The sequence below is a fragment of the Podarcis filfolensis genome (genome assembly GCF_964270895.1).
Source record: "Podarcis filfolensis genome assembly, chromosome: 9".
NCBI lineage: Eukaryota > Metazoa > Chordata > Lepidosauria > Squamata > Lacertidae > Podarcis > Podarcis filfolensis.
In genome coordinates this window covers 21,956,584-21,983,479 of record NC_139610.1, presented here as the reverse complement: position 1 = coordinate 21,983,479, position 26,896 = coordinate 21,956,584, and the positions used below count along the sequence as shown (strand labels likewise).

The 26,896-nt window shown below is 41.2% G+C and overlaps 1 protein-coding gene and 1 long non-coding RNA gene across 2 annotated transcripts in view; both read left to right on the top strand.

The window, feature by feature from the left end:
- The first annotated feature begins 1,222 nt into the window (after positions 1–1,222).
- Positions 1,223–26,896, top strand: part of MICU3 (mitochondrial calcium uptake family member 3) — a 52,908-nt gene continuing 27,234 nt past the window's right edge. Inside the window, exons 1-8 of the mRNA XM_083630572.1 lie at positions 1,223–1,625; positions 14,096–14,249; positions 16,367–16,398; positions 17,239–17,317; positions 19,149–19,196; positions 20,532–20,614; positions 23,081–23,152; positions 26,177–26,215. Of these exons, the coding sequence (XP_083486698.1) occupies positions 1,317–1,625; positions 14,096–14,249; positions 16,367–16,398; positions 17,239–17,317; positions 19,149–19,196; positions 20,532–20,614; positions 23,081–23,152; positions 26,177–26,215 (816 nt within the window). The 5' untranslated portion in view covers positions 1,223–1,316. The remainder of the gene's footprint in view (positions 1,626–14,095; positions 14,250–16,366; positions 16,399–17,238; positions 17,318–19,148; positions 19,197–20,531; positions 20,615–23,080; positions 23,153–26,176; positions 26,216–26,896) is intronic.
- Positions 8,158–10,418, top strand: LOC310770381. Its single transcript, XR_014552129.1, has 2 exons — positions 8,158–9,480; positions 9,552–10,418. It is a non-coding gene; the product is annotated as an uncharacterized lncRNA (long non-coding RNA).

Sequence of the window (26,896 nt, the reverse complement as noted above, 5' to 3'; positions counted from 1 at the left end):
GTATAAAATTCCAACTTGACTGAAAATATTATGTGATTAAAATGAACTTATGTTCTTAAACAAACATCTCGGTGGGAGGGTCTGAGGAGCATATTCAGACATAAGTAGATACAGATGTGCATTTTTCCCCAATTGAAAAGATTAGCCTGCAGGTGCTACTGAATTCATTAACTTCTCGACTGAAGACTCAAACTTCAAGGAAACAGAAGCAACACAGCTATCTGTTGATTCATACATGTTTGGAAGTGATAAATGTAAATCTCATACTCCAAGTCAGTTTTTAAATTTTAACATTAGGCAACAAGGGGAAAACTGCTAATAAGAAATCTTCCCAATATTGCAAGGTGACAGATTTATGAGCAGTTTTTCCTAACAGCTCCTAGCTATCATAGGCAGATGGAGCCTCCATGTTTGGGGGGATGTACTTCTGATGACTAGATGATAGAGTGAACAGCAGAAGGTGAATATCACAATTAAATCCTATATGAACTTTCCAGAGGCAGCAGCACTGCACTGAATAGATCACCTTGGCCGGAACAAATCAGCCAATCCTGCAGTTCTTAATTGGGTCTGAAAATTTAACACACACTCTATAGGAAGAGAATAGGTAGGACATATATGGCTGGTGATTGAACATGACCTGAAGAATTTATATTCTGCATTGTTTCCAATATTACTTCTTCTAAAACAATGTTGCCTAAACTTGGGTTGTCAGCTGCTTTTGGACTACAACTCCCATCATCCCTAGCTAGCAAGACTAGTGGTCAGGGATGATGGGAATTGTAGTCTGAGGGGGAAACAACTGGAGACCGAGGCTTGGGAACACACTACAGTTCTGTTAGGGTGACCAAGTGAAAAAGAGAACAGGACTCCTGTGCCCTTAACAATTGTTCAGAATAAGAAATCTCAGCGGGTGTGTCGTTGCACCTGCTGACATTCCCTCTTCTGCCCAGCTATTAAAGGCGCACTTTCCTCCGTTTGTACCCTAAATCCCACAGCCGTCCCTTTAATTCCAAGTCAGTGCGGGTTACTTCTGAGTAGACACGTCTAGTGCTGCCTGCACCTGCCGGTCCCTTCAAGACCAGCAATTGTGGAGGGAAAAGGGAGTGATCACTGTACGCATTGTGGCCTGAGGCGAGTAATTAGTCTGAAGGAAGGGCAGTGAGACCTGAGGGAGGGGAGCGAGAGGGGCGGAGCAATAACGGGGATTGGGGGGGGGGGAAACACGCGCGCGCGAGAGAGCCTCTCGCGAGGCTTCCCCGGCGGCGGCGGCGGCGGCTTCGCTCTTTTCTGTCAAGTCCGCCGGGCCGGCAGTTATGGCAGCGCTGCGGGGTCTCCTGAAGTGGCGTCGCTGCCGCCTCCCCAACGGCAACGACTCGGAGCTGCCTCACCGAAGGCGGCTGTGGGGTGTCAGGGCCCGGCCGCCGGGCAGCAGCGCCGCGCCGCTGAGCAGCTTGGGCACCGCGGCGGCGGCGGGCGCTACCGGCGGGGCGCTCGCCTGGTTCGTCTGCCAGCGCTTCTACGAGCGTCGGCCGTCACCTCAGCAGAAGGGACGGAGCGGCGAGGCCGGCCAGGCCCGCGCGCTGCTGCCCATCCCTGTCGCGGCTGCTGCCAGGGATACGACGGTAGGTGTCTCCTCAGGAGGAGGGGCGCTCGGCAGAGCCGCTGCCCTCAGGGGATGCTCTGTGCCCAAACTCAGCTCCCGCTTCCCAGGCTCAGGCGGCGGCTTAGGCGGCGGGCGCTTTACCTGTTGCACGGCTGCCTGCGCCTCAGCCGCCGGCCTGCAAGAGGGCGGGAGCGTCGTCGGCAGCAGGCGCCGCCACTCTCGTGCGGCAAGCGGCTCCTTCGCTCTGCAGGCAGCGCGCCCTTCGCCACCTGCCGCCGCCGCAGCAGCAGCAGCAGCGACTTCGCTTGGGTCAGCGTCTCTTGGCGCAGCTGCTGTTTTGCAAAAGGGTAAGCGAGACGAGCTGCTCCGGGGGAAATGGGAGGCGCCTTGCCAAGGATGCTGCGGCCTTGGCGGAGCTCTTCTTCCCCTTTCTGTTCTTGGCAGGGTCCTTCCTTGTCACCGTTTGTCAAGCGGAGCTGCTTCGTCGTGCAGTTGGCTACGTATTTCGCCTCCCTTCCCCACCCCCATAAAGTGGAGTCTTTGTGTGTGGTTTGTTTTGTTCATCCCACCTCTTTAGGTTCCCAGAGTGGCTTACGCAGCTCCGTTGATTTTAAAGGAAAATACAAAAGACAGCCTCTTTGGATGATGGCTTTGATGTTCCCACGAGCTGGCTCCATTATACCTGCACATGGTGGGATGCTTTGATTGACCTACTGCATTTGTACCTACAGCAGAATAGACATCATGAGTGGTTTTTTGTGTGCTTCTCGTTATGCGAAATGTTGGCTGTGTAGGAGGTTAACTGTTTTGAAATGGTCCTCCATACTCTCCACCACACTCTGACAGTCAACACTTTTTACTTTAAGAAGGAATTTGACAATCGGCAAAGACGTTTGCCTGGAAGATTATTTTTGTTACACTTCCTCCCCGCTGTTAGAAAGTAAAGAAAGGTTATCAAGTTGCCAGCTGATCTGTGTTACTCTTTTTAAAAGCTTAGCAGCTAGTGGCAGCATGTCCAGATTCTTGTCTATGTAGTAAATATGAATATGAATACCCAGGGCAGTTTAGGAGTAGCCCTGTTGACATCACAATGTACCTGGTGATTCTTACAACAATAATGGAACTACTAATATTTAATTCAATACAGGTGTAACAGTGGCTATTGTACAGGTGTTAACATGATGTTTGTCAAAAGCCAGTTTTTTTAATGTTTATTGATTTTACAAGCGAAGCAGTCACAATTTTGTGCATGCTAAATAAGGTGCAATCCATGTAATTGTAAACCCCAAGTTGGGCAGTTCAGACTTAGCATTTGTTATGTGGGCTTGTCTAGAAGTATGTGGAGTATCAACATCTAGGAAGGAGATTGTATTCTGCAATTGACATGTTAAGTTTTCTGCAATTGGCATATTACTTCTTCATCTGTTTCATAAAATTTATACATGGCTTGGTTGTTAAAAAGAAAACCCTCAAAATAGTTTACAGATTATCATTAATGATCATTAAGACTAAGATATAGTAATAAAAAAAGCAACGCATAACTGTTACTAAGTGATGCTACTATAAAGAGCTACAAATCTACATTGAATCATTACTATCCCATTCTGACAGGAAACAATAATTTGAACTTGATGCTAACATACTTAACAAGAAATTATGGTCAAATGCTCACATCAAAACTCAAAGAACAAATCAAAGCAGAGCAGGATTACTGGAGGCACGTACTTCAGTGAGTTATCCCAGTGACTTCTCTTTTGAAAGAATGTGGTTTGGCACTTAGGGGAGATGATGAAACATTTGATTCATCAAAAAAATGGTAACTTCTTGGATTGCTTAAGTTAATTGTCAAATTCAATCCTTTTCCATGTGCTCACATAAAGTTCTAGTCAGGCATTATACTTATCCAAAACCATATGTGAAGAGGTTATCCAGTTAATGGCTAATACAGTTGGAGAAGCAATACTGAGCGACATCAAACAAGCAGGTTATTTTAGTTTACCAGTCAGTTCAACCCCTGGTGTTTCCCGTGTTGATCAACTGTCATTGTTGGGTACGTTTTTCTAGAGATGGGTTTTCTAGAGATGAATTTTTCTTTGAACTGAAAGTTCACACTGGTGAGTTGATACTTAACTATGTCAGTGAACTTGAAAATAGATTTCAGTAAATGTAGAGGACAACCATATGTCAATGCAGCCAATATGGCTGGAAAAGTATAACGGCATTCAACAAAAAGTTCTAGAAAGGAACAAGTTTACAGAGTTAATTGCATGCACTGGACATTCCCTAAATCTAGTTGGACAAACCATAGTTGACTCCTGCCTAGATGCAGTGACTTTTTTGCCATAATAAAGGAGCTCCCCCACGCACCCAGCTTCTACAAAAAGATGGACAATACTAATTTTTGTCTCTTGAGTCAAAAGTTACTCAACATTTATCAGATACAAGGTGGGAGGCTCACCAAAGCTACTGCAGCTATTAGTGAAAGTTATGCTTACAATCATATTTAACTATGATCTTCTGCAGAAAATGGAAGAATTTGAATTCATTTTAATGCTTCACCTTCAGACACATTTGCTAGACCAATTTCATAAAGTTAGCAAGGTATTCCAAAGTTCACAAATTTCATTCAGCACATGTGTAAATGTTTACAGCTCACTATTGCAGTTCATATCAAACACTCAGTCTAATTTTGATGAAATTGAACAGCAAGTAAAATTTACTCTACTCGATATAAAGCAATAACTTGTCAAAAGAAATGTCAGAAAAAGACAGAGTACAAAAAAATATATAGTGGTACCTCAGTTTAAGAACAGCCCTGTTTACGAACGATTCGGTTTATGAACTCTGCAAACCAAAAGTAGTGTCCCAGTTTGCAAACTTTACCTCGGTCTAAGAACAGAATCCAAACGGTGGAAGGGCATTGGCAGCAGGAGGCCTCATTAGGGAAAGCGTGCCTCGGTTTAAGAATGGTTTCAGTTTAAGAACGAACTTCTGGAATGGATTAAGTTCATAAACCGAGGTACCACTGTACCAGTGATGGGACAGAACCTGAACCCTTAGATGAACTTACTCCAAGAGACAAGTTTAGGGTATATTCATTTATCCCTGTTATTGATGCTCCTGAAGCCAACCTAGATAGAATAGCAACAGTGTACAGGAGTGCAGCTAATGAATTTTCATTTTTTGTGAACCCGTAAGTAATCAAGGAACAGATTCGCAATGGTGTTGATGCAATAGAATCCGAAAGATGCTGACCTTAGTCTCATCATTGAATTCTTTCACGTGTCCATCAAACAAAGTCACCCTGAAAAAGAAAATTTCAGCCACCAAGATATGTGTCATATTATATTCCAGGAGAAAAATCAGACAGCTTTTCTGAATATGGAAGCAATTTTCAGATTGTTCATGTGTTAATGTTTACAAATTGTGCTAGCAAAAGCTCATGCTCTAGACTGAAAAGGATAAAGGATTATCTAAGGTCAGTCATGTCCGGAGATTGGTTATCTGACCTAAGCCTGCTCTGCATAGAAAATGATAAACTGTGACTTACTGGTTTTAAATATATAATCAATAAGTGTGCATCCAAAAGAGCTTGAAAGACACTGTTCTGACTTTGTATATAGTGCAATGTTGAATGTTCTGTGTGAATGGCTTCATTAACTTCCTAATTTTGTAAACTTATTAAAGGTTAAAAATTTATAAACAACCTTTTTATCAGTGTTAAAATTTCAGCAGTGTTCTACTTTCATGGAGTAGATAAAAAAGAGAGCGAGGTTTGGTTTCTCATGATCAGATGCTCTTAAGTTTGGGCCTCCCAAGGTTATATCTGGGTACAGCCTCATCTTGTTTTGTGCATCATATGTATCAAGGCAGCATCATTGAGGGAGAAATGCCTTCAGTACTATAGAAAAAGTGGTAGTGAAGGAAAAAAATAGTGGCAGTAGCAATCATTCGAATTACAGTTGGTAAGTCACTCTTGGCAGTTCTAAGTTTCTCTATTTGCTGCTTATCTTACTGTTTTTATTTTGGCAGCATTCCTAATCTGCAGGTCTAAGTATGTTTATGAATTCTTGCATATTTAAGTTTGTTTACAGTTCTGAAACACAACTTGCCAAAAGACTTCTCAGTTTTGTCACTGCAACAGACTGACATGGCTATGTTTCTGTTTCTCGTGGGGTCTACATGTTGGAGAGTACAGCAGGGATACATCCATCAGTCTAATTTGTTAAGTTAAACCCCTGCTTAGAAAAAGAAAACGTTCTGGGAGACAAGCATTTTTATAAGTAAAATCAAAGTGGTCTCAGACGGGAGCTAGGGAGTAGTATAATAAATATGCAGAAAGTACAGCCATTAGAAGCAATACTTGGATTCTTTGTTTTGTACACTTTAGGGTAAATTCAATGAAACTCTGGGAACAGAGAAATAAGAGTACCCAACCAGTGATGTCACGAAGGCTATGAAGGGTTTCAGGAATGCTACTGAAGTAGCATAGTTAGAACACTTCTAGATTTCACATTGATACACCCAAAGGTTTTGAAAAATCTGGGATGAAAGCATGAAGCACCTCTTCCTCTCCTAATCTGATATTCTGCCATGTTTATTCATTTTATAGAAATCCTAAAACATTTACCAGGTACTTTATATAACCTATATACAGTGGTACCTCGGGTTAAGTACTTAATTCGTTCCGGAAGTCTGTACTTAACCTGAAATTGTTCTTAACGTGAAGCACCACTTTATCTAATGGGGCCTCCTGCTGCTGCCGCGCCACCGGAGCACGATTTCTGTTCTCATCCTGAAGCAAAGTTCTTAACCCGAGGTACTATTTCTGGGTTAGCGGAGTCTGTAACCTGAAGCATATGTAACCTGAAGTGTATGTAACCCGAGGTACCACTGTAGATAATGAAAGAAAAAAGTTTAAGAGGGTGTTCTGAGGGAGGGCGAGGTAGCCTGATAAAATGTTAGTGAAAATCCAGAACAGAGCTAGGGTGACTTCTCTGTGATTTGTAGTAATCGTGGCAATTTTCAGCTGTGCTGGCTGAGGCTAATGGGAGTTGAAGTCCAAAACATCTGGCGGACATGTTGGTGGAGGCTGCACTAAACCATGGTTTAGCATTATGAGAATAAGTTTTCCTTCTGTTTAGGTTTACACGTTCCCCTCTTCTTCTCCAGCACAGCCCCATGGAAGAGTTTGGAATCTTTCACTTCCATTTTGATTAACCAAAATGGTTAATCAAATGGGGGACGCGGGTGGCGCTGTGGGTTAAACCACAGAGCCTAGGACTTGCTGATCGAAAGGTCGGTGGTTCGAATCCCCATGGTGGGGTGAGCTCCTGTCTTTCGGTCCCAGCTCCTGCCCACCTAGCAGTTCGAAAGCACCCCTAAGTGCAAGTAGATAAATAGGGACCGCTTTCTAGCGGGAAGGTAAACGGCGTTTCCGTGTGCAGCGCTGGTGCTGGCTCGCCAGATGCAGCTTTGTCACGCTGGCCACGTGACCCGGAAGTGTCTTCAGACAGCGCCGGCTCCCGGCCTCTTGAGCGAGATGAGCGCGCAACCCTAGAGTCAGTCACGACTGGCCCTGACGGGCAGGGGTACCTTTACCTTTACCATGCCATTCAAACCTAAATAAGCAATAGTTAGCGCAAACAATCCAGCTTCATAAACTATAAAGTTGGCTAGTTTTCACTAGGCATAAGATTAACCATAGCTTGTCTGGCCGTGGTCAGTCAAGGAAGCTGTAGTTAATCAAAAGCAAAAGCTTCTTCCTCACAGCCGTGCCGGAGAGGAGAAAGGGAAGTAAAATGATGGTTAGCATTATGTCCAAATCAACCCCTTGTCTTTTTATGTACATACAGGATTTGATCATAATATATAAGTACACTGGTGAAATCCTGATCTGCTGATCTGAAAATTAAGGTCAGCTTTTTACCTTGGATTTTTCACATTCACGTGTGAATATGTAGGCAAGAAGTACTGCATTATAAGATTTGTAGTACAGTAGCCATACAAAGGACGCGGGTGGCGCTGTGGGTTAAACCACAGAGCCTAGGACTTGCCGATCAGAAGGTCGGCGGTTCGAATCCCCGCGACGGGGTGAGCTCCCGTTGCTCGGTCCTTGCTCCTGCCAACCTAGCAGTTTGAAAGCACATCAAAGTGCAAGTAGATAAATAGGTACCGCTCCAGCGGGAAGGTAAACGGCATTTCCGTGCGCTCCTCTGGTTTGCCAGAAGCGGCTTAGTCATGTTTGGCCACATGACCTGGAAGTTGTATGCCGGCTCCCTCGGCCAGTAAAGCGAGATGAGCACCGCAACCCCAGAGTCGGCCACGACTGGACCTAATGGTCAGGGGTCCCTTTACCTTTACCTTTAGCCATACTGTAGAAAGCTGTCTGTGGACAAACGCCAGCTCCCTCAGCCTAAAAGTAAAATGAGCGCCGCAACCCCATAGTCACCTTTGACTGGACTTAACCATCCAGGGGTCCTTTACCTATTTTTAACATGAAAGTGAATATATTGCAATACCACATAATACTGATTGGTAGAAGTGTGACAGCAATAAGAATTTTGGGTGCAGGATGTGTTTTACCATAAAGTCATTGAAAGTTTGGCAATTTGTATGGTCAAATGTTTTTGGGAAAGGATTCTGAACTACCAGAACTGTGACGTATTTGACCCAACCCCCCCCTTCCCCCTTTTAAATTATGACAGAAAATGTAATATTATATATACTTATACTTTTGTGTTTTTAGAATATTTATATAAAATCCTTCAGTTAGAAAATCACATAGCTGGACAACTAGTACATTCTGCTCCAGAGTTTGCTAAGTACCAAAACAGTTTTGTCTGCTTTGGGATTTTCCCACACTAAGAATTTGATGTTTAACCTTTTGGCCACCCAGCACGCAAACAAAATTATACCACTTTTATCTACTTGGGAGCATAGTATGTTAGCCTGAGGCCAAGTAAAGCACAGCTTTTTAAAAACTGTTTTCTTTTCCTTCATTTCCTTCATTTGTACAGAATCACACTAATTTCAAACAAACTGACTTTGCATCAAGGAATGTGAAAATTGCTCATTTAAAATAAAAAGAAACCCTTTATAGTAAACTTTGATAAAAGTTGTAAGAACTTGGCTTGAAAATTGGAAGTGATAATTTCATAAGGATTTTTGTTTTATAGTCACAAAGTGTTTACATTTTTTATATTAAGTGTAAAATTCAGCAGAATAATAATCATTGCACTGTAATTTTGTGTCCCCTGCACTTTGTGCAGCAACTTTTCTTTCTAAAGGCTGAGTGCAAAAATACAGCTACTACCTTTTTGGTCAGAATGTGTTTGTTTCATAGTACAGTGATTTCAGTCAGAATCTCAAATGGATTATCTGTCACACTGTGGAAATAAAGTACTGTATCATAGAGTAATTCATGGCACAATCCTATACTTGTGTTGTGCAGGCTGTGAGTCTTTAGAATTTTGTAAAATCCCCACTTAGCCTGTGCAGCACCAGATACACCACAGCCACGACAGATAAACCAGTGTAATTCCCTTTATGCACTGGTATAGTCGTTCCATCAGCAAATATATGCCAGCAGAACATCTGTATGCCATGTCCTATGCTCTGCCATCAATACAAAGCCACACCCTGTCAATGGCACAACTGTACATCAACACTGGGCAGAACAGAAAGGATTTTGATTTCCCTCTGATTGAATTCAGTGGGAGCTAATTTTGGGAGCTCAGTGGGAGCTGTTACCACAACAAAGCCTAGGACAGAGGTAAGCAATCCAAGGCCCGTGGGCCGGATGCGGCCCAATCGCCTTCTCATTCTGGCCTGCGGGCAGTCCGGGAATTAGCGTGTTTTTACATGAGTAGAATGTGTCCTTTTATTTAAAATGCATCTCTGGGTTATTTGTGGGGCCTGCCTGGTGTTTTTGCATGAGTAGAAGGTGTGCTTTTATTTCAAATGCATATCTGAGTTATTTGTGGGGCATAGTAATTTGTTCATTATTTTTTTTCAAAATATAGTCCGGCTCACCACATGGTCTGAGGGACAGTGGACTGGCCCACGGCTGAAAAAGCTTGCTGACCCCTTGCCTAGGATATGTTGCAACTCAGCACACGGCTGCCAGTATGTAAGCCCCACGGGGGGCACCACAACTCAGATAGTAGGGCATCTGGCTATACCTCTGATTCCATGTGATGTACAGTGGTACCTTGGGTTAAGTACTTAATTCGTTCTGGAGGTCCGTTCTTAACCTGAAACTGTTCTTAACCTGAAGCACCACTTTAGCTAATGGGGACTCCCGCTGCTGCCGTACCACCAGAGCACCATTTCTGTTCTCATCGTGTAGCAAAGTTCTTAACCCGAGGTACTATTTCTGGGTTAACGGACTCTGTAACCTGAAGCGTATGTAACCTGAAGCATCTGTAACCTGAGGTACCACTGTACACGAGGGTAACTCTGGTGATGAGAAACAATGGAGAAAGGGCACTTTGCACACAAACAGGTTGGCCTTACAACACAGATAGAAACTTGAGCACATTGCTAACTCTTCTCTTCATCAAACTCTCACAAGTAACCCTGCCTTAGGACTGCAGGTGCTCAACAACTCAAATTCCACCTCCAGTAACTGGGGTACCAGAACAGAGCGCCCCACACAGGTACACAAGGAAAGGTGAAAACGCATGCTAAAAAGTAGAACTTGTGTGACTTGTCTTTTTGCCTCCACCTTCCCTTTGCCATATGTAAATACAGTGCCTTTTCTGAACTATATATGTAACAAGTAAATATAAATATTGTGAATAAAAAAAAACTGAGTGAGAGAATAAAAAAAATGAACTGGATCTTCAACATCCTGCCCTGCTACAACAACTGAGGTGTCCAGATAGACATGCCACACATTTAAGCATGGGACACAATAGTTGTTCCGTAGCAGTGAAAGAGCTCCAGTCTTCCGGAAATACTGTATTTTTCCGTGTATAAAACTAGGGTTTTTTCCCTAAAAAATAATGTCAACAATTAGGGGGTGTCTTATACACAGATACATCTCCCCCCATTTTCTGAAATCTGAGTCCCCAAAAATTGGGGGTGACTTACATGGAGGCGTCTTATAGACCGGAAAATACGGCACTATATAAATGGTATAAGATTGTTCTCTCTGACTTGTAGATGTTTTGACATGATCCATTGTGGATTAAATAAACTGCATGTTTTAATGATAAATAGAATGCATGGTTTATTGATAATGGATATATTTGTCGAGTTACTTTTCTTAGCCATTGTTGGCATCGGTTTCCATGCAACAGATCTTTTTATCTTGTGTGCAGCTTTTTCTCAGTTGGAAAATGACAAAATTTGGGGCTAATAATGGTCAGCACTAGATAAGTGTTCTACTCTAGGCTCTGAACCTGGGACTTTCTGTGTGTGAAACCTAGGCTGTTTCATGGAACTAGGGTTCCTCCTCTATAAGTGAGTCAGAAGATAGGGGAAGGACACATAATTGGACATTTTCTATCTGTTGCTGTGGCTATGTAGCTCAAGAGCTGGTTTACAGTGTATCCGCTATGGGTTGCATTTCTGCTTGCTTATTTTCTTTTACCTCTAACATGGATATTGCTGGTGGGACATGCAAAAGCTATGAGGGGTCTAGGTTCTGTTACTCCTCCTGGTGGACCTTGAACCTGTTGTCTGTATCCATCCCATTGCTCTATCCAGTGAGCTGATAGCATGTGCTCATGTCAGAAAGAATGCAGTTATAGCTTCTCTCATTGCTTGTCATAGGGCCTCCCTGGCAGAATTGTGGCTATTGCCAGTGCTTTTTTCTGGGGGGACACAGGGGGACACATATCCCTAAACATTTTGTGAATCTTAAGTTTGGCCTCATTGTGGGGCAGTATTTCAGTATGAGTAGGAAAATGAGAGTACCCCTAAATATTTTTTTAGAAAAAAAGCACTGCCTATTGCTATGCATCAATTTGCTTCTTCAGTGCCTGACTAATACAGGGGTGGGCTCTGTCATTGGTGGGACATTGAACACTGGAGGAGGAGCTGCTACATTGTCTGGTGGGGTGCTGTCATTTCATTCACAGTTTTTCTCATAGGAGTCCATAGGAGCCTAACTTCTCTAGGCAGAACAGCAGAAGCCAGCTGTCAACATGGCAGGCCCATTGGATTGCCCTGCCTGAGGCAAGATTAGTATGCAGCAGAATGCAGAACAAGTGCATTTGAATATTTACACTTTTTGAAAACGTATTTTATTGGAGTTCCAACAAATTACTGTAAATCACACAGGCTCTTCCAGCCTGGAGGTTTCTACAGTGGGTGTTCTGCAATGTGTTCTTCACACAATAATAGTGAATTGCTGGTGGATCTGTTTTGGACTTCCTTCCTCTTTATTACTTGCTCTGAAATGCTTCTCCAATGCCACTGTGTTGGACAAAAACCACCCCAGAACACCTGGGGTTTAAAAAGTTATGGTATTGCAACACAAGTTGCAGGGTATGTAAATAGAGCAGTATTCCTGCCTCACAACTTCTGTAAACGCAAATAGTGTTGAAAGTGGGATCATGGATGATTGCCCTGATGGCAGTATGAACACAAATAATCATAAATGCACAATTAAAAGGACATTAAAAGAAAGCTACAGCTGGGTTGATGAAATATATGAGTTGACAAAATGGTTTTTGAGCTTCATTTATATACATTGAAAATGTTAATAATATTGATATGCTTGGGCTGCTGTCCTGGAAGAAAGGATAAAATTCAGCAGGACTTGCTTCTGAGTAAGAAAGCAATGAATTGCCTTGTTCTGGGAAAAGTGACTTGATTTGGTGTCTGAAGATGTTAGCTGTTTTCTTTCTATTGCTACAATGCTGAATACATAGGGTAATTCTTCTAGAAGGCAGGTTACATAAGTGTTTCCTATTCTGAGTGTTTATGTTTTAAGATGTAAATTTCAAAATAATTCATTGTAGTTAGCTTCCAGATTTCACATAGAAATACACATTCTCTCTAAAATCCACTTTTCATAATTGTAAGAAAATGGCTTTAATTAGAGATTTGTGATGGTTTGCTTGAAAGAAATGGCTGTGTCCAGTTTTGTAAAGGTGCTGAGCTATAACATGATACAACATCACTGTAAGATTGCCAAGAAGATTAGTAAACAAAAGTCTTAACATCTTTTGATAGGGATATGCTTTCATGAAAGTTTTTGAGGTTTGCCGCTAATTACTAGGAGATTTGGATCAGATAATCTCCAAAAGTAAGAATAGAAACTGGACCCTTATTGACTCTTACCCATTACCTCACCAGTGCTTTTGTCCTTTCCTGGATCTCATTGCATGGTGTGTCAGGTGTGATTTCCATTATTTTTTGTGAAAACGTTTGAATCTGCATGACTTGGGCACACTTCTGCCATCTTTGTTCCAGAACACCACACATTCATAGCAGCCCTAATACTTATACATGGTGGGAGGCAAGTTCTTTCTCTGCCCTGCTTTACAAGTTGCTTTATGGGTGGAAAGAGATTAGTTCCATTTAAACCATTAAGCCTGGCCAAAACAAGGCAACATGATTTGTTGGCAAGTTTCCTGACTACCCCTTGAAATATAACACGATACTGACCTTTTAAGGCACAGGGAGGGTGAAAACAGCACTGAAATTATTTTTCTTACTTATGCGAGTTGGGAGAAAGTTCTCAATAATTTTCCAGGGATGGAATGGCTTACCATGCTAGATGTCAGCAGGCTGCAGTCTTGACACTGCTTCAAGCAGTAGTGGAGCTGCAATAAGCAACAGGGAAGTGGAAACAGCCTTTAAAATATATACTTATTTATTGCTGACAATCCTTCTGGAAAGAATGCTATGGCATGGCATGGTTCCCAGACTATACTCAATGAGGGATCCCACCGGCTGGTGTTGGCTATTTAACTCTGACACCACTTGAACTAACAAAACAATTTTGTTATGAAAAGAAAGGCTGCAACCCTACTTCCTACTCATACCTATATAATATGTAAGCCCCACTAAAAGCAAGATAAATTTATCTTCCCGCCCCCTGCACACACCTACTCACCAAAAAAAAAGACCAAAAAATAATAATTTCCCCACTTTTGCTGGAGATAAATTGCACCTTGAAAAGGAAGGAGGCATTTTTAGCTCAGTACTAAACCAAACCAAACCAAACCAAACCAAACCAAACCACAAACCCATTATGATAGGGCATAATAGTTGATATGCCCTCTGTAATAGATGCTGCTTTTATAGTAAAGTAATACATGCATATGACTCACATTTTTTTCAGCTGTAGGTTTAAACTATAAGTGAGAGTTAAGAAAAGGAAATATATAGTCTATGATTAAAAAAAAAAAACTGTGTTCTGGGATTGAAGGTGAGAGGGAGGTCAGCCAGTTTAAACTGTGGGGGAGAGCATTAGGATCTCTGTCAACAAAACAGCTAACACTCTCTTGGTTTCTTTTGTCTTTTTAAAAGGGCACAGAAAGCAGACCAGATCTTCAAGAGTTGGATCTTTATGCAACTTCCCGGGAGCAGCGATTTCGCATGTTTGCTAGTTTAGAATTTGAAGGGCAGCTTTTTATGACACCATATGACTTCATTCAGTCTGTTTCAAATGACGAACCAAAGAGTAAGTATAGTTTGTTGTTGTTTTCTGGGTGTGGTTTCTGAGTCGTTCCAAACATGCGTTCTGCAGAGCAATCTCCAGAACTTTATTGAGCTAGACGAGCATTTTAGTAAGAAGCCAACCCTCACCACCTGGGCACTCAATCTAGGTATGTGTGAATAAATACATAAATTTCTCTCTGTGTGCTGCTTCTATAACTGCCTTTGTTTGATGTTTTGATCAGTTTCCTCTGCATCCATCACCAATGTGTTTGCTACACTGAATGTTCATATGCAGTCTTCCAGTTTTTTTATTAAAGTATAGCTTCCCTTTTGTGTGGGTCACTTTAGGTATCCCAAGTATTTACAATTGTATATTGGTACTGATATTTTCAAACTTTAAACCATTGAGCTTTGTGAATTCAAGGGTCAAAATTAAAAAAAGACATAATATTGGTTTCATGGTCCCTTTTAGGCACACTAAAATTTACTATGCAAAATACTTTAAAGCTGATGTTATTGTTTTTATGATGCATTTTGCATGGGAAAAACTAATCAGAACCCTCTCCCTAGGGTTCTTGAAATCTAAAATAAGCAATAGGGAAAGCAGCCAAAAGTAGGAGAGAAGAGACAAGAGTAGGGAGGGAGGAATATGATTAAAGAAGGGAATGAGGATTAAAGGGATAAGTCAAAGGCTGTGTGGAAAAGGTGGACTTTGAGAAGCAGTTTGAAGGAAGAGGAAGGTCGCAAAAGTCATTTAAACATTAGTAACTCTTTTTTACTTTTTTGTATAGAAAAACTATTAACACTAAAGAATTGACTGGTAACTTATCTGCTTCTGGGCTCAATTTAAAGTGCTGATTTTAATCCTTTAAAGCCTTTACATGGCCTGGGATCCACAAACCTGAAAGGCTGCTTTTCCCTATATTACCTCATGCTCCAATTGAGCGTAGGTCAGCAAGCATTGCTTGGTGTTCCATCATAGTGAAAGAGAAAAGTGGCAGTATGGGCCTTTGTAGTTATAATTCCTAAGATCTGAAAGCCTAAAACCATTTGCTTTTGGATATTTGGAAACCCACTTTTTCTTTTTTGCATTCTGGATAAAATATCTCTCTTTTCAGCAATTGGGGTTTGAATTTTGTTGCTTTTTGTTTTGTACATTTGGTTGACTTCTGTTCTGCTGTTCAGCCTGTTGAAATTCAAACTTATGAATTACTACTACTACTACTACTACTACTACTACTAATAATAATAATAATAATAATAATAAAGTAAGCATATTAAAAGCTGGACAGTGCAATAAAAGACAAGAGACAGTTCCAGGCTAACTTTCTTGGTCAAGGCATTTCAAAGGGGAGTGCTGCCAATGATGCAGTTGCGGCCAGACTTTGGGGTCTCAGTCTGGGGTCATGCAGTCAGGCATCACAACAGCAAGCATGGTTATGTCACCTGCCACCTCACCATTGAAGGCATGAGGACGCAAACAAGGGCTTCCAAATAGGTTTTCAGGTCTTGGGATGGTCATATTGGAGAAGGCAGTTCTTAAGGTTGCCTGGATGAGTTAATGTTTTTGTGCTTATTTAATAACCTGGTTTCATTTGCTTGATTGTTGCTTTGATCTAACTGGTGTTTCTAAATTAATTGTTAGTTGTTTTGAGTTGCTGAAAAAGCAGTCTAAAAATGGTTTATATAAACAAAAATAATAGCAACTGGATGAGTATAAAATCTCCTGCGATTTTGAAACCGTCTCTAGTAGAGATGGGGAACTTGTGAGCCTCCATGTTGCTGTTGGACTTTAACTGCCATCTGCCCCACCCAGCATGACCAATGACCAGAGATGATTGGAGTTGTAGTTTGCGTCACAAGTTAGCAACCCCTGACCTAGCACCAGCTTTAAAAAATGACCACTATTTTGCTTTGCAGTAATAATCTGTGCAGCCAATGCAGTCCTGGATTCTATCCCTGATGTCTTCAGGTAGGACTGAGGAAAACTCTTGCCTGAAACCTTGGCGAGCCAACACCTGTCAGTGTAGACAATGCAGAACTAGATGGAACAGCCATCTGCTCTATCGATAGGACAGCTTCTGTGTTCTTGTGCTATTGAATATTTTGTGTGAGTAATTATTTCTGTATTCATTTTAGGGACAAGAAAATGGAAGTCTCTTTCAAAACAGGTGAGCTTCAGTTCTGCACAACAAAGAATTAGGATTTGTCTCAATGTGTGTAATTGTTGTATGTGTGTTTACTATCTACAGTTACTTTATATTTTGAGAGGAATGTCTGAAGCACTTCCCTTTCCTTGAATTATATAAATAGCTCATAGGTGTGAAGAGATTGACATTAAAGTATTCAGTATTGGGTGAACTGGTGTGGTGTAGTGACGAAGAGTCAAAAGCTGGGGGCTCTTCTTTCAATTTGCAGCTCAGATGTAACTCAGATTGGTGGCCTTAGGCAAGCTGCTCCCTCATTTTCAGTTTATGGAGATAATAAAATAATAAACATTATTGATGTGAATGAGTGAAGTGTTATATATTGCATATTTTTATTACAGTCGTACCTCGGAAGTTGAACAGAATCCGTTCCAGAAGTCTGTTTGACTTCTGAAACGTTCAACTTCTGCTCCTGCAGCCAACCAGAAGCCGCAGAAGCCCCGTCGGACATTCTGCTTCCAAAAGAATGTTTCAAAACCGGAACACTCACTTCCGGTTTTTGATCATTTGGGAGCCAAAACGTACGAGCTCTGGGGCGTTCGAGAACCAAGATACGACTGTATATGTAATCTGCATTCCATCATTCTACTTTATTAAATGTTAGCATGCTGTTGTAACCTAGACTTTCCAATATCTTGTACCATGGGATTTAATCCAGTTCTTGCCGCAACCTTTCCTCTCTGCAGTGTAATCTATCAACTCAGAAGTAAGTCCCATTGAGTTCAAGGGTACTTACTTTCAGGTAGGTTTGTAGAGGATTTTATCACATAGATAGTCGACTTTCTTTTAATTACTGTTTTACAGGAATTGAATCAAATACTTGTAGAAACTCCACCAGTTTGGAAAGGGTCGTCAAAACTCTTTCGTAACCTCCAAGAGAAAGGTACAGAGGAATATATGTTTTATTAGAATGTGAGATTCCAGGAGTTCCAGGTGCTTACCCAGGCTTTGTGTTTCCTTTGAAAATGAGGCACAGCAGAATCTGCAGAGTCTTTAGGATATGTGGTTTATTTACACATATATGCAGCCTGAGCCTACGATGGAGGGGGTCACAGCATCAACATCCCAAAAAGGGTCTTGTTTCTCGCATAACTGAAGCCTTTGATTCAAGCAGAAATCAGGCATGGCTTTTTCTCTTGTTTTACAGCCTCTAGGTCACATCACATCAAACTCTGTCCTCAGATTCCCACTTTGTGCTGCAACTGATTCTTGAATTGAGAGAGGGCCCCCCTCTCATTTGCTATCTGGCACAGAGCCCCCTCTCTTTCACTTCCCTAGTGGCTCATCATCTTCCTTTTGTTTTCCTAATGGCCCATCACTTCAGGTGATTTCTTCATCAGGAAACTGGCCTGGCTTATATTTTACCATTGGCTGAATTCCGTGTCTGGCACCTACAACCTCATAACACAGGGGAATTTGGCACCCACAAACTCACAACAGTATTTACCTTAAGTCTTAGATTGCCCTTTACCTTTTTAGGATCTTCCCTCACACTAGCTATTACTGTTTTGTGCTGATTATATTGCCACCTCAATAACTTGTACCTAAACGAATAGTACTGCCTTCAGCAGACTGAGCTGTAATTTGCCCACAGGATTTATCTCTGTTGCTTGCAGCCTTTCCAGAATCTCTCTCCCAGAACAGCAAGAGCAGTCATCCAGAACTATCTGTCTATAGGATGCAATATACTAGTACTGACAAAAAGCAGAAATGTGTTCAAGATTTCCTAGATAGCTGTGTTCTTGTCTGCCTGACCTACTTCACAAGAGCCGCTTTTCATTCATTGATCTCCAGTAAAGTGACTTAAATAGAACATTTTAAAGTCAGGGGACTTTGTGTGTGCATGCACTCTGGGTAATTTGGCAGGTCTATCTAGCCAGGGTAAGCCCTGCCCTTTGAAGGCAAATGGTCTGAAGGAGAGTGAACAACATTGTTTGTGGTGCAATGAATAAATAGGATGAATAAGCATGATGTGGAAAGATCATTAATCGTTAGGTGACTGAGACTTTCAGTGAAAAAAATTAAATGCCAGAAGTGTGATGGCTTAAATGAGCAGGCTAGATTAGTTGTGCAACTTTGACTTTTTTATTTTTGTGGCAGTGAGCATATGGGAGGCAAAAGAAAAAGACTTTCTAACAGTTGTTGGATTTTGCAATCCACTTTTGAGGGTTTGGAGTGTTAAGCAATAAGTTCATGTGGTTCATGCTATTTTAAGCTGAAATGTATGTTAAGTTTCAATACACTTGAATCTAGGCAAGCATGTTGCTTTCTTTCCGAGTAATTTATATAAAAGGTATTTGTAGTAAGGTGTTGAAATTAGTTATGACAAAGGCATTAATAAAGAAGAAAAATGTGATGGGTCAGAAGTCAAATCAATGTAACCCATTTTGAGTACTTACTTGCCAGAATAGTGTACTTTAAAATTTGATTTGTATGTTTTTCTAAAGAAGCAAAATTCTGTGGCGGGAGAGGTACATCAGAGAAACAGAGGGGGAAGGTTTAGAGCTCTTCTTATGTTCTTAAATAAATGGTTATATATCTAGCATAACTCATTAGCCAAGAGAGGCTTCTTGCAGATGAAGGAGTTCCAGTGTGTTTGTAGAGTTGCCTTAGAAAGGGACTATGATATGGGCAAACCCCCATTATTTACTCTGTGGCTATTAATCTATGACTGGAGGAATAATTTAAGTGATTTGTTGCCTTGCTCTTTTCAGGTGTGATTTCTTACACAGAATATCTGTTTCTTTTATGTATCTTAACAAGTAAGTGTTCAGAGTAAAATTTATATCCTATATTTGTACATTTCATGCCATTTAATGCTCATTAAAATAAGTCAATATTTTTGTGGAAGGGAAAAACTCATAATTTGCAATTTGTTCTTATCTGCCCATGATTAAACATTACTGGAATAATTCAATACAAAAGTACAAAAGACAACTTAAATCACTGTCCTGGAAGCAGTACTTGAACATGTTCTTTTCCATATTCATTCTTCTGATAAATAAGTCTGTTACTATTTCAATCGGTTACCACAGTGGAAGTGAAACAGGCTTCTATTGGCAGGAGGCAATTCCAAAATAAGTTTCAATGTCTTCCTTTCAATCCCAGTTGAAGGGTTGGTTCCAGTACATTCTGATGCAATCTTCCATGTGATTATCCCATTTCACCTTAGAATACATGTGTGGGATTTTTTGTTTGAAAGATTCCCACTCCTCAAACTGATGCAATATACCCCCTATCTAAATGAATGGGGTGCTGCTGTCAAAAACTCATTAGTGAACTGCTTTCCAAAATTGCATGTTACCATGGAGGTTCCTAGGAATTATGTGAAGACTTAAGATTCCACCTCCTCTGCACAACAGCCCAGGGTCCTGTCATGAAATAGTGCTGCAAGAACTGATAAAAAACACCAAGTTGGTATATGGTCTTTATGATTTGAGCAGGGGTTTCCAGAATGTGACCCATAGACCACAAGTGGTCCATGAACTTCATTTAGCTGATCTGCAGTGGCAAATCTACAAAGTGACATAGCTTACATGTGTGTGAAGACTCTCAATACTTTTCAAGTGGTTGGGATGGGGTGTTGGTTTCAGATTACAGTGGTACCTTGGGTTACATACGCTTCAGGTAACATACACTTCAGGTTACAGACTCTGCTAACCCAGAAATAGTACCTCGGGTTAAGAACTTTGCTTCAGGATGAGAACAGAAATCGTGCTCTGGCGGCGCGGCAGCAGCAGGAGGCCCCATTAGATAAAGTGGTGCTTCACGTTAAGAACAGTTTCAGGGTAAGAACGGACCTCCGGAACGAATTAAGTACTTAACCCTTGGTACCACTGTACATGGCCTTGTTGCCATGCTGCCTGGAACTGGCCCACAGCTATGGGTCAAAGTAGAGACCAAACATTATGTATGTTTAAACACAAAATTGTCACAGTCGTGTAGGGGTGGGTGGGTTTATGTCTGATTTTAGGCAGTCTGATTTTAACAGCAGAAGTGAGGTGAGCTGAACCCTCTCTGCAGCTCATCACTCCAGGTGTATCCTTTTAAATTGCTTTACTCTGTTACACCTTTCCCCTCTTTTTTTCCTTTGGCAGAGCCACATGCTGGTTTTAGAATAGCTTTCAACATGTTTGATACAGATGGAAATGAGATGGTGGACAAAAAAGAGTTTTTGGTGGTACGTATATTATACATTGCCCTTTTACCAGCTTCTTAAGTGTGTGTTTGTTGTATTTATGTATGCTGTAGCAAAAAACTTTTAAGTAAAAGTTGTGAAATTGTAAATCGGGGGAAATCCCTCTGATTCAAGAGTCAGCAACTAGATTGTCTGAAGAGGCCTTTGTATCCCACCCTCAAAGCATGTACACTCTACAACTTATTTCCCAGTTACTCACTGTGACTTTTCCCAGTTGGATACTCCAGCTACAGTATGTGGCCCCACTATGAAAAGGTGGCACTAAGGAACCATGTGGGTGGTTACCTAGCAACCATGTGCATGGTACACTCTTGTGATTGTGGTGATAAAGCAAACAGCACATGCTTTGCAGAGGAGATGAAGTGTGTGGTGGAGTGGGGAGAGAGTTGGGAAATGTGGGTGAAAAGAGAAACATTTGAGACTGAAAAACAAGCAAGAAGGTAGAAAGAGAGAAATGAAAACGAGAAATTTCTCCTGTTTTTCACTGACTGGATAACTACTTGGTGGGTACCACCTAGTTAAGCTACAATCCATGGTAACAGTTTGGAGATGTGGCAGTTTGGAGATGGAAAGAAGGGGTTGTTGATCATTACACGCATGGGTATTTTAATATCAGTCAGTAAGGGAGAAATGACACTGTACTGTTGTTTCATGAGTTGGTTATGCGGTAGCAATATGATGACAACAAATGAAAACTTTTTTAAAAAAATCTCCATGGCAGGTTTGGGTAATCTTTGACCCTCCAGATGTTGTTAGAACTCTCATCCTGTCCATTGGCCATGCTTGCTGAGGCTGGTGAGAGGTTGTAGTTCAGCAACATATGGTGGACTACAGATTCCCTACACCTGTGGTATTAGCCTTGTGAATTGTGACCAACATTTCAGAGCAAGAACCACAGTACCATTTGTGTTAGAAAAGACTTTACTAAAAAAATATATATTAAAGTATGAATGGGTAAAAATCCTTTGATCTATTCTAAAGAAAAACTGAGTGTTTAATATGCCCTCAAGCTGCTATTTTAACATTCATTTGTAATACTAAGAGTTACTGAAAGGCCAAGCAGATTCTTAAGTGAGTTCTCATGTAAATAAAACCAGTCTAATTAAGGCAATGGTGCTGCCCTTTATTAGGTCCCATTGCATAAAGAACATGAAACGTGACAAGGAAGAGCTTATAACACCCAGTTTTTCCTGTATACAACACCACACCAAAAATTATCCAAACTAAGTCATCAAACGCTTTACAGACTTTTTTTTATTTAAAAAATCCTGTTTGCTTATGTCATAGGTTTGAGGTCAGAGAACAGAGGGATTTTGTTCCCTTGATACAAGAGATGTTGTTTTGTCCTTTCTGCTTTCAACAGTCAATCCCATTATTTTGTTTCAGACAATGTTCCTATGAAAAGTGCTCTCAGATTAATTCATGTTCACTGTCGTACTCTTTGGTATCCTGTAGCACTTCTTCTTCACAAAAGGTTCATTTCCAGAAGATCAAATGAGCCTTATTGATGAGTGCAACAAGATCTTCCTCCCCGTATCTGGTGTAGAGGAAATCAAAGCATGAATTGGAGGTTTTAAAAAAGATCTTTCTGCTTTTTCAATTACCAACACTCTCCTTACCATTTCATGATGGATTGACCTTACTTTTTAGTTTACGCCAATCTGAGGTATTTCAAATGTTCAAAAAGAATATATTGTATAGTCTCCTGGGACCGTGCTACTTCAGAATGCAGATGGGGTTTTGCATGTTTGAAGGCTTCCCACATTCTCTGTGCTTGGAAAACTAATATGCCAGGAAGAAGTCTAGGTTAGAATCCTTCTCCCTAAGGTAATAGCTTTCTATAGGTGGGAAATTTTTTGATAAAGGGAACAATCAAACATGAAACTTCATCCTGCATTCTAAAGTTGTAAAATTCCAGGGGGAGCAATATTCTTTTTCTGAGCATTTGAATTGGCTCTATGGCTCATTATCTCTTCATGGAGTCACAATTTGCAATGGAGGATTGGATTGGATTGGACTGGTGAACTGTGCTGTGGTGGGCACATTCAAGTAGCTTTATTACTTAAATTGTATCTGTTGCTCAATATCTCTCCATTGGTTTTTATGGTGTCTTTCCTACATTTACAATTGCACAGATAGCACACTGCAAGAGTGGGATATGTTTGTGTCAATTGGCACATACCGGTACATCACAGCATTGCACTTGCTTCCACCTAGAGATGAAGGTGGGACTCAGGAGGAGAAAATATGTATTAAAAACTCTATTGTGTTTGTTAAAAATAAGTTTAAATATTAAGGGTACAATCCAACAAAAGTTAGTTGCAGATAACCCTCACTGCATATAACTTTTGTTAGATAGTGCCTTGAGGCATTAGTGATGGCTTTATGTCTGTAAATATCCTAAGACAGAGGAACAATTATAGGGGATACAATTGGCTTTTTTTGCAGCTGCAAGACATATTCAGAAAGAAAAATGAAAAGAAAGAAAGAAGAGGAGATGAAGAGAAACGTGCTATGCTGGTAAGTATTGATGAAAGAAACCTGTGGACTTTCTGGTTTTCTTCGCATGATTATTGGAGTTCTATTATCTCAAATACTGCACAGAGAATGTTAAGTTTACAGTAATAATCACAAGTACATATTTTCTATTATGATGAACATATAGCTTCATTCTCTTAAACTTTAACTGAAAGTGAGACATTTAGAGAGAGGCAGGAGTATGGTATCCCAATCCAAGAAATGTAAAGTCATTCATAAGAATGGGCAGAACCACTGGGTTCCACTCTGCTAACTGTGGCAGTGATCAGAATTATTTTAATTCCATTCCACCCCAATTTTTGAATGTTTAATGAAAATCGTTCAGGCTTGCTACACTCAGATCCAGCAAGGGAAAGAGAAAAAAAACACCAGTCTTTGGATCAGAGACTGCTGGGTGCAGAGGATTCTGATCTAGCAAGTCTTACTGTTCCTACTTTCTCTGCATCTGAGGACACATCTCCTAGGATGTGGGTGGCACTCTGCATCCCTTGACCAAAACCTTCAGATTAGTGAGGGAAAGGTAAAAACACATACCACATCACTGGATCAGAGTCTTTCACATGGGAGGGGAGGAATCTTGCACAGCCCAGGGGTTGTGGTAGACCTTCGTATCTCATAAGCCCACCCCTGAAAAGGCCTAGACCGGATTGTGATTACTACTGCCCTGTTTGGAGAAGGTGATTGAGGAGGTTGTAGTACAACAATTACTAGTACCCTTTGAATGAGACAGATTGCCTTAACCCATTCCGATCCATTTGCAGAGCCAGTTGTGGGACTGAATCAACCTTGATTGCCCTGATGGATGACTTTTATTGACAGAAGGAAAGGAGGAGTGCAACCCTGTAATCATTATTTGATCTCTCAGGAGATTTGATACAATTAACCATAGTATCCTTGTGAACTGACGTTGTGAGATGGGCATTGTGAACACTGTTTTACAGTGGTTCTGGGCCAATCTCCAAGGACAGTTTCAGAGAATAGCATTGAGAATATATTTTAGACCCCTGTCAGTTGTGCTTGTCCACATCATATTCAACATCTATATGGAGCCATTAGGAGATTGGGGGCAAGGTTTCAACAGTACACTGATGATACCCAGCTGTATTTCTCTGTAACATCTGTATCAGGAGAGGCTGTTCAAGCCCTGGGCCTGGGGGTGGGCTGATGGTGGATCAACCGACCCTGAATCCTGGCAAAGCGTAGGTGCTGTGTCAAGCAGCTCTTGAGTCTGGGTAATTGGTCAGTTTCCTGCTTTGAATGGGGCCCTACTTTCCCTGAAGGAGCAGGTTCATAGTCTAGGGGTGCTCCTGGATCCATCTTTGTAACTAGAGGCCCAGGTGACCCCAGTAGCTAGGAGTGCCTTTTTCCAGCTTCAGCTGGTAAGACAGCTGCAGCTGTTTCTGGACCAGGATAGCCTGACAGCTGTTGTTTATATGCTATAGGGATGTGGGTGGCGCTGTGGTCTAAACCACTGAGTCTCTTGGGCTTGCCGATCGGAAGGTCAGCGGTTCAAATCCATGTGACGGGGTGAGCTCCCGTTGCGCTGTCCCAGCTTCTGCCAACCCAGCAGTTCGACAGCATACCAGGGCAAATAGATAAATAGGTACCTCTGCAGCAGGAAGGTAATAGCATATCTGTGTGCTCTGGCACTTATCACGGTCCTCTGCACCATTAGCAGTTTAGTCATGCTGGCCACATGACCCAGAAAGCTGTACAAAGGTATGCTGGTAACCTGTAGATTGGATCTCTACAATGCACTTTATGTGGCCTGTCCTTGAGGTGCAAAATGTGGCTAGTGCAAAATGTGGCTGCTCAGCTGCTCCTGGGGCAGGCTATCACCTGCTCCTGAAATAATTGTACAGATTAGCAATTAGCTATGGAGCTGTTTTCAAGGTGCTGGTACCTTGAAAAGCTCTATACAGCTTATGACCAGGATACTTAAAATATCATCTCATCTCTTACACACCCAACTGATCACTGTACTCTGCAGAAAAGGACAACCTGCAGATACCATCTTATCAGGAGGTCCATTCCACATCATGTCAGAAGCAGGTCTTTAGTGTAGCGGTACCTATCTTTGGAACTCCATTGCATTACATTTCAGACAAGTGCCACTGTTATTTTCTTTTCAGCACCTGTTGAAGACTTTTAACAAGTAGAGTTTTTTAAAATCCCCATCAGTCTGTGAATTTATTTGAAATTGTTATTATATATGTAATTGTTTTGTATATGGTTTTCATTTTATTGTGAAATTGCTTCAAGATACTTCATAGCAATTCATAAGTGAAAAAAATAATAACAAGGTGCTTGAAGAGGAGGCAAAAATGATGTCGTCCCTTGTTCTGGTTTGTTATTTCTAGAGCAGATGCAGAACCAGCCAGAAAGTGGTTCCTGCAGAAAACTGGGCTTACTACAGAAATGCTTCTGCCCTGTTGGAATCCTGGTTTCTGTTTGAATTCTGTTGTGGGTGGAACTCTGTTCAGTCTTTCATTTTTTATAATCCTATTGCTGTGGTGACAATAGTTTGTTTTGATGACCTGCTTTTTAAAAATCCTAAGAACATTTTACCGTATTTTTCGCTCTATAAGACACACCAGACCACAAGACGCGCCTAGTTTTTGGAGGAGGAAAACAAGGAAAAAAATATTCTGAATCTCAGAAGCCAGAACAGCAAGAGGGATCGCTGCGCAGTGAAAGCAGCAATCCCTCTTGCTGTTCTGGCTTCTGTGATAGCTGCGCAGCCTGCATTCGCTCTATAAGACGCACACACATTTCCCCTTACTTTTTAGGAGGGAAAAAGTAAGTCTTATAGAGCAAAAAATACGGTAATTTTAAAAATATTGTTGAACTTGCTTAATTTTAAACAAAGACTTATCTTTAAGTAAAACTGTATTTTGTAACAAGTACAATGGAAGTTGTTATGCCCTAACCTATTTTCTCTTTTCTTTTTATCCTGGCTTCATTTTGAAATGCAACTCTTCATTTTACTCTTCTTTACTATATCAGCATCTCCAGCTTTATGGATACCACAGTTCTACTAATGCTGTATGTACTCTAAATGTATTATACTTATGAAGTATTAAATCTATGTGAGATCAGCATTCACTACAAGAAATGATGCACAGTGTTAAATTAAAACCAAAATGTTCAGTGTTGATAAGAAGAAACTGTTTTAAGGTTGCCTAGGTGGAAGCCTTGGATAACAGGAGAGGGTGCAGCTGTGACTTTTTACCGGCACCCTCACCAAGAGGACTCCAGTTTTACTCTATAGCTGATCTGGAAGGAGGATCAATGATGGGGTTGGTGGAGGAAGCTGGTGGAAGTTGTAACAGTTATTTGTTATTTCACTGCTGCAGTACTTTAGAGGGGTGGGCAGGATCTTTCATTTGTAAGCTGAGTCAGTTTTATACTGAAGAAATACTTGGCCATTTTTTTATATAGCATATAGGCAAAGTAGAAGCACGAGGGATCACTGCCTCAATAGGTTCTTCATTTTTCAAATCCCTGGTAGATCAGACTCTCTGACTGTTCCCCAAATGCAAGCTTTAATCCTCACACTAGATAATAGATTTTCCTTTTTTTTTGTTGAGCTCACCATACCATTTAGGGTAGGTGAGGTTATTTTGATAGGATTTTAGTACTAGGGGCAGGATTCAACTAATGAATAACTGTGCAAGGGCTTCTGCAACAGGGATTTCCCCTTTTCTACCTTGTACATTCCCTGAA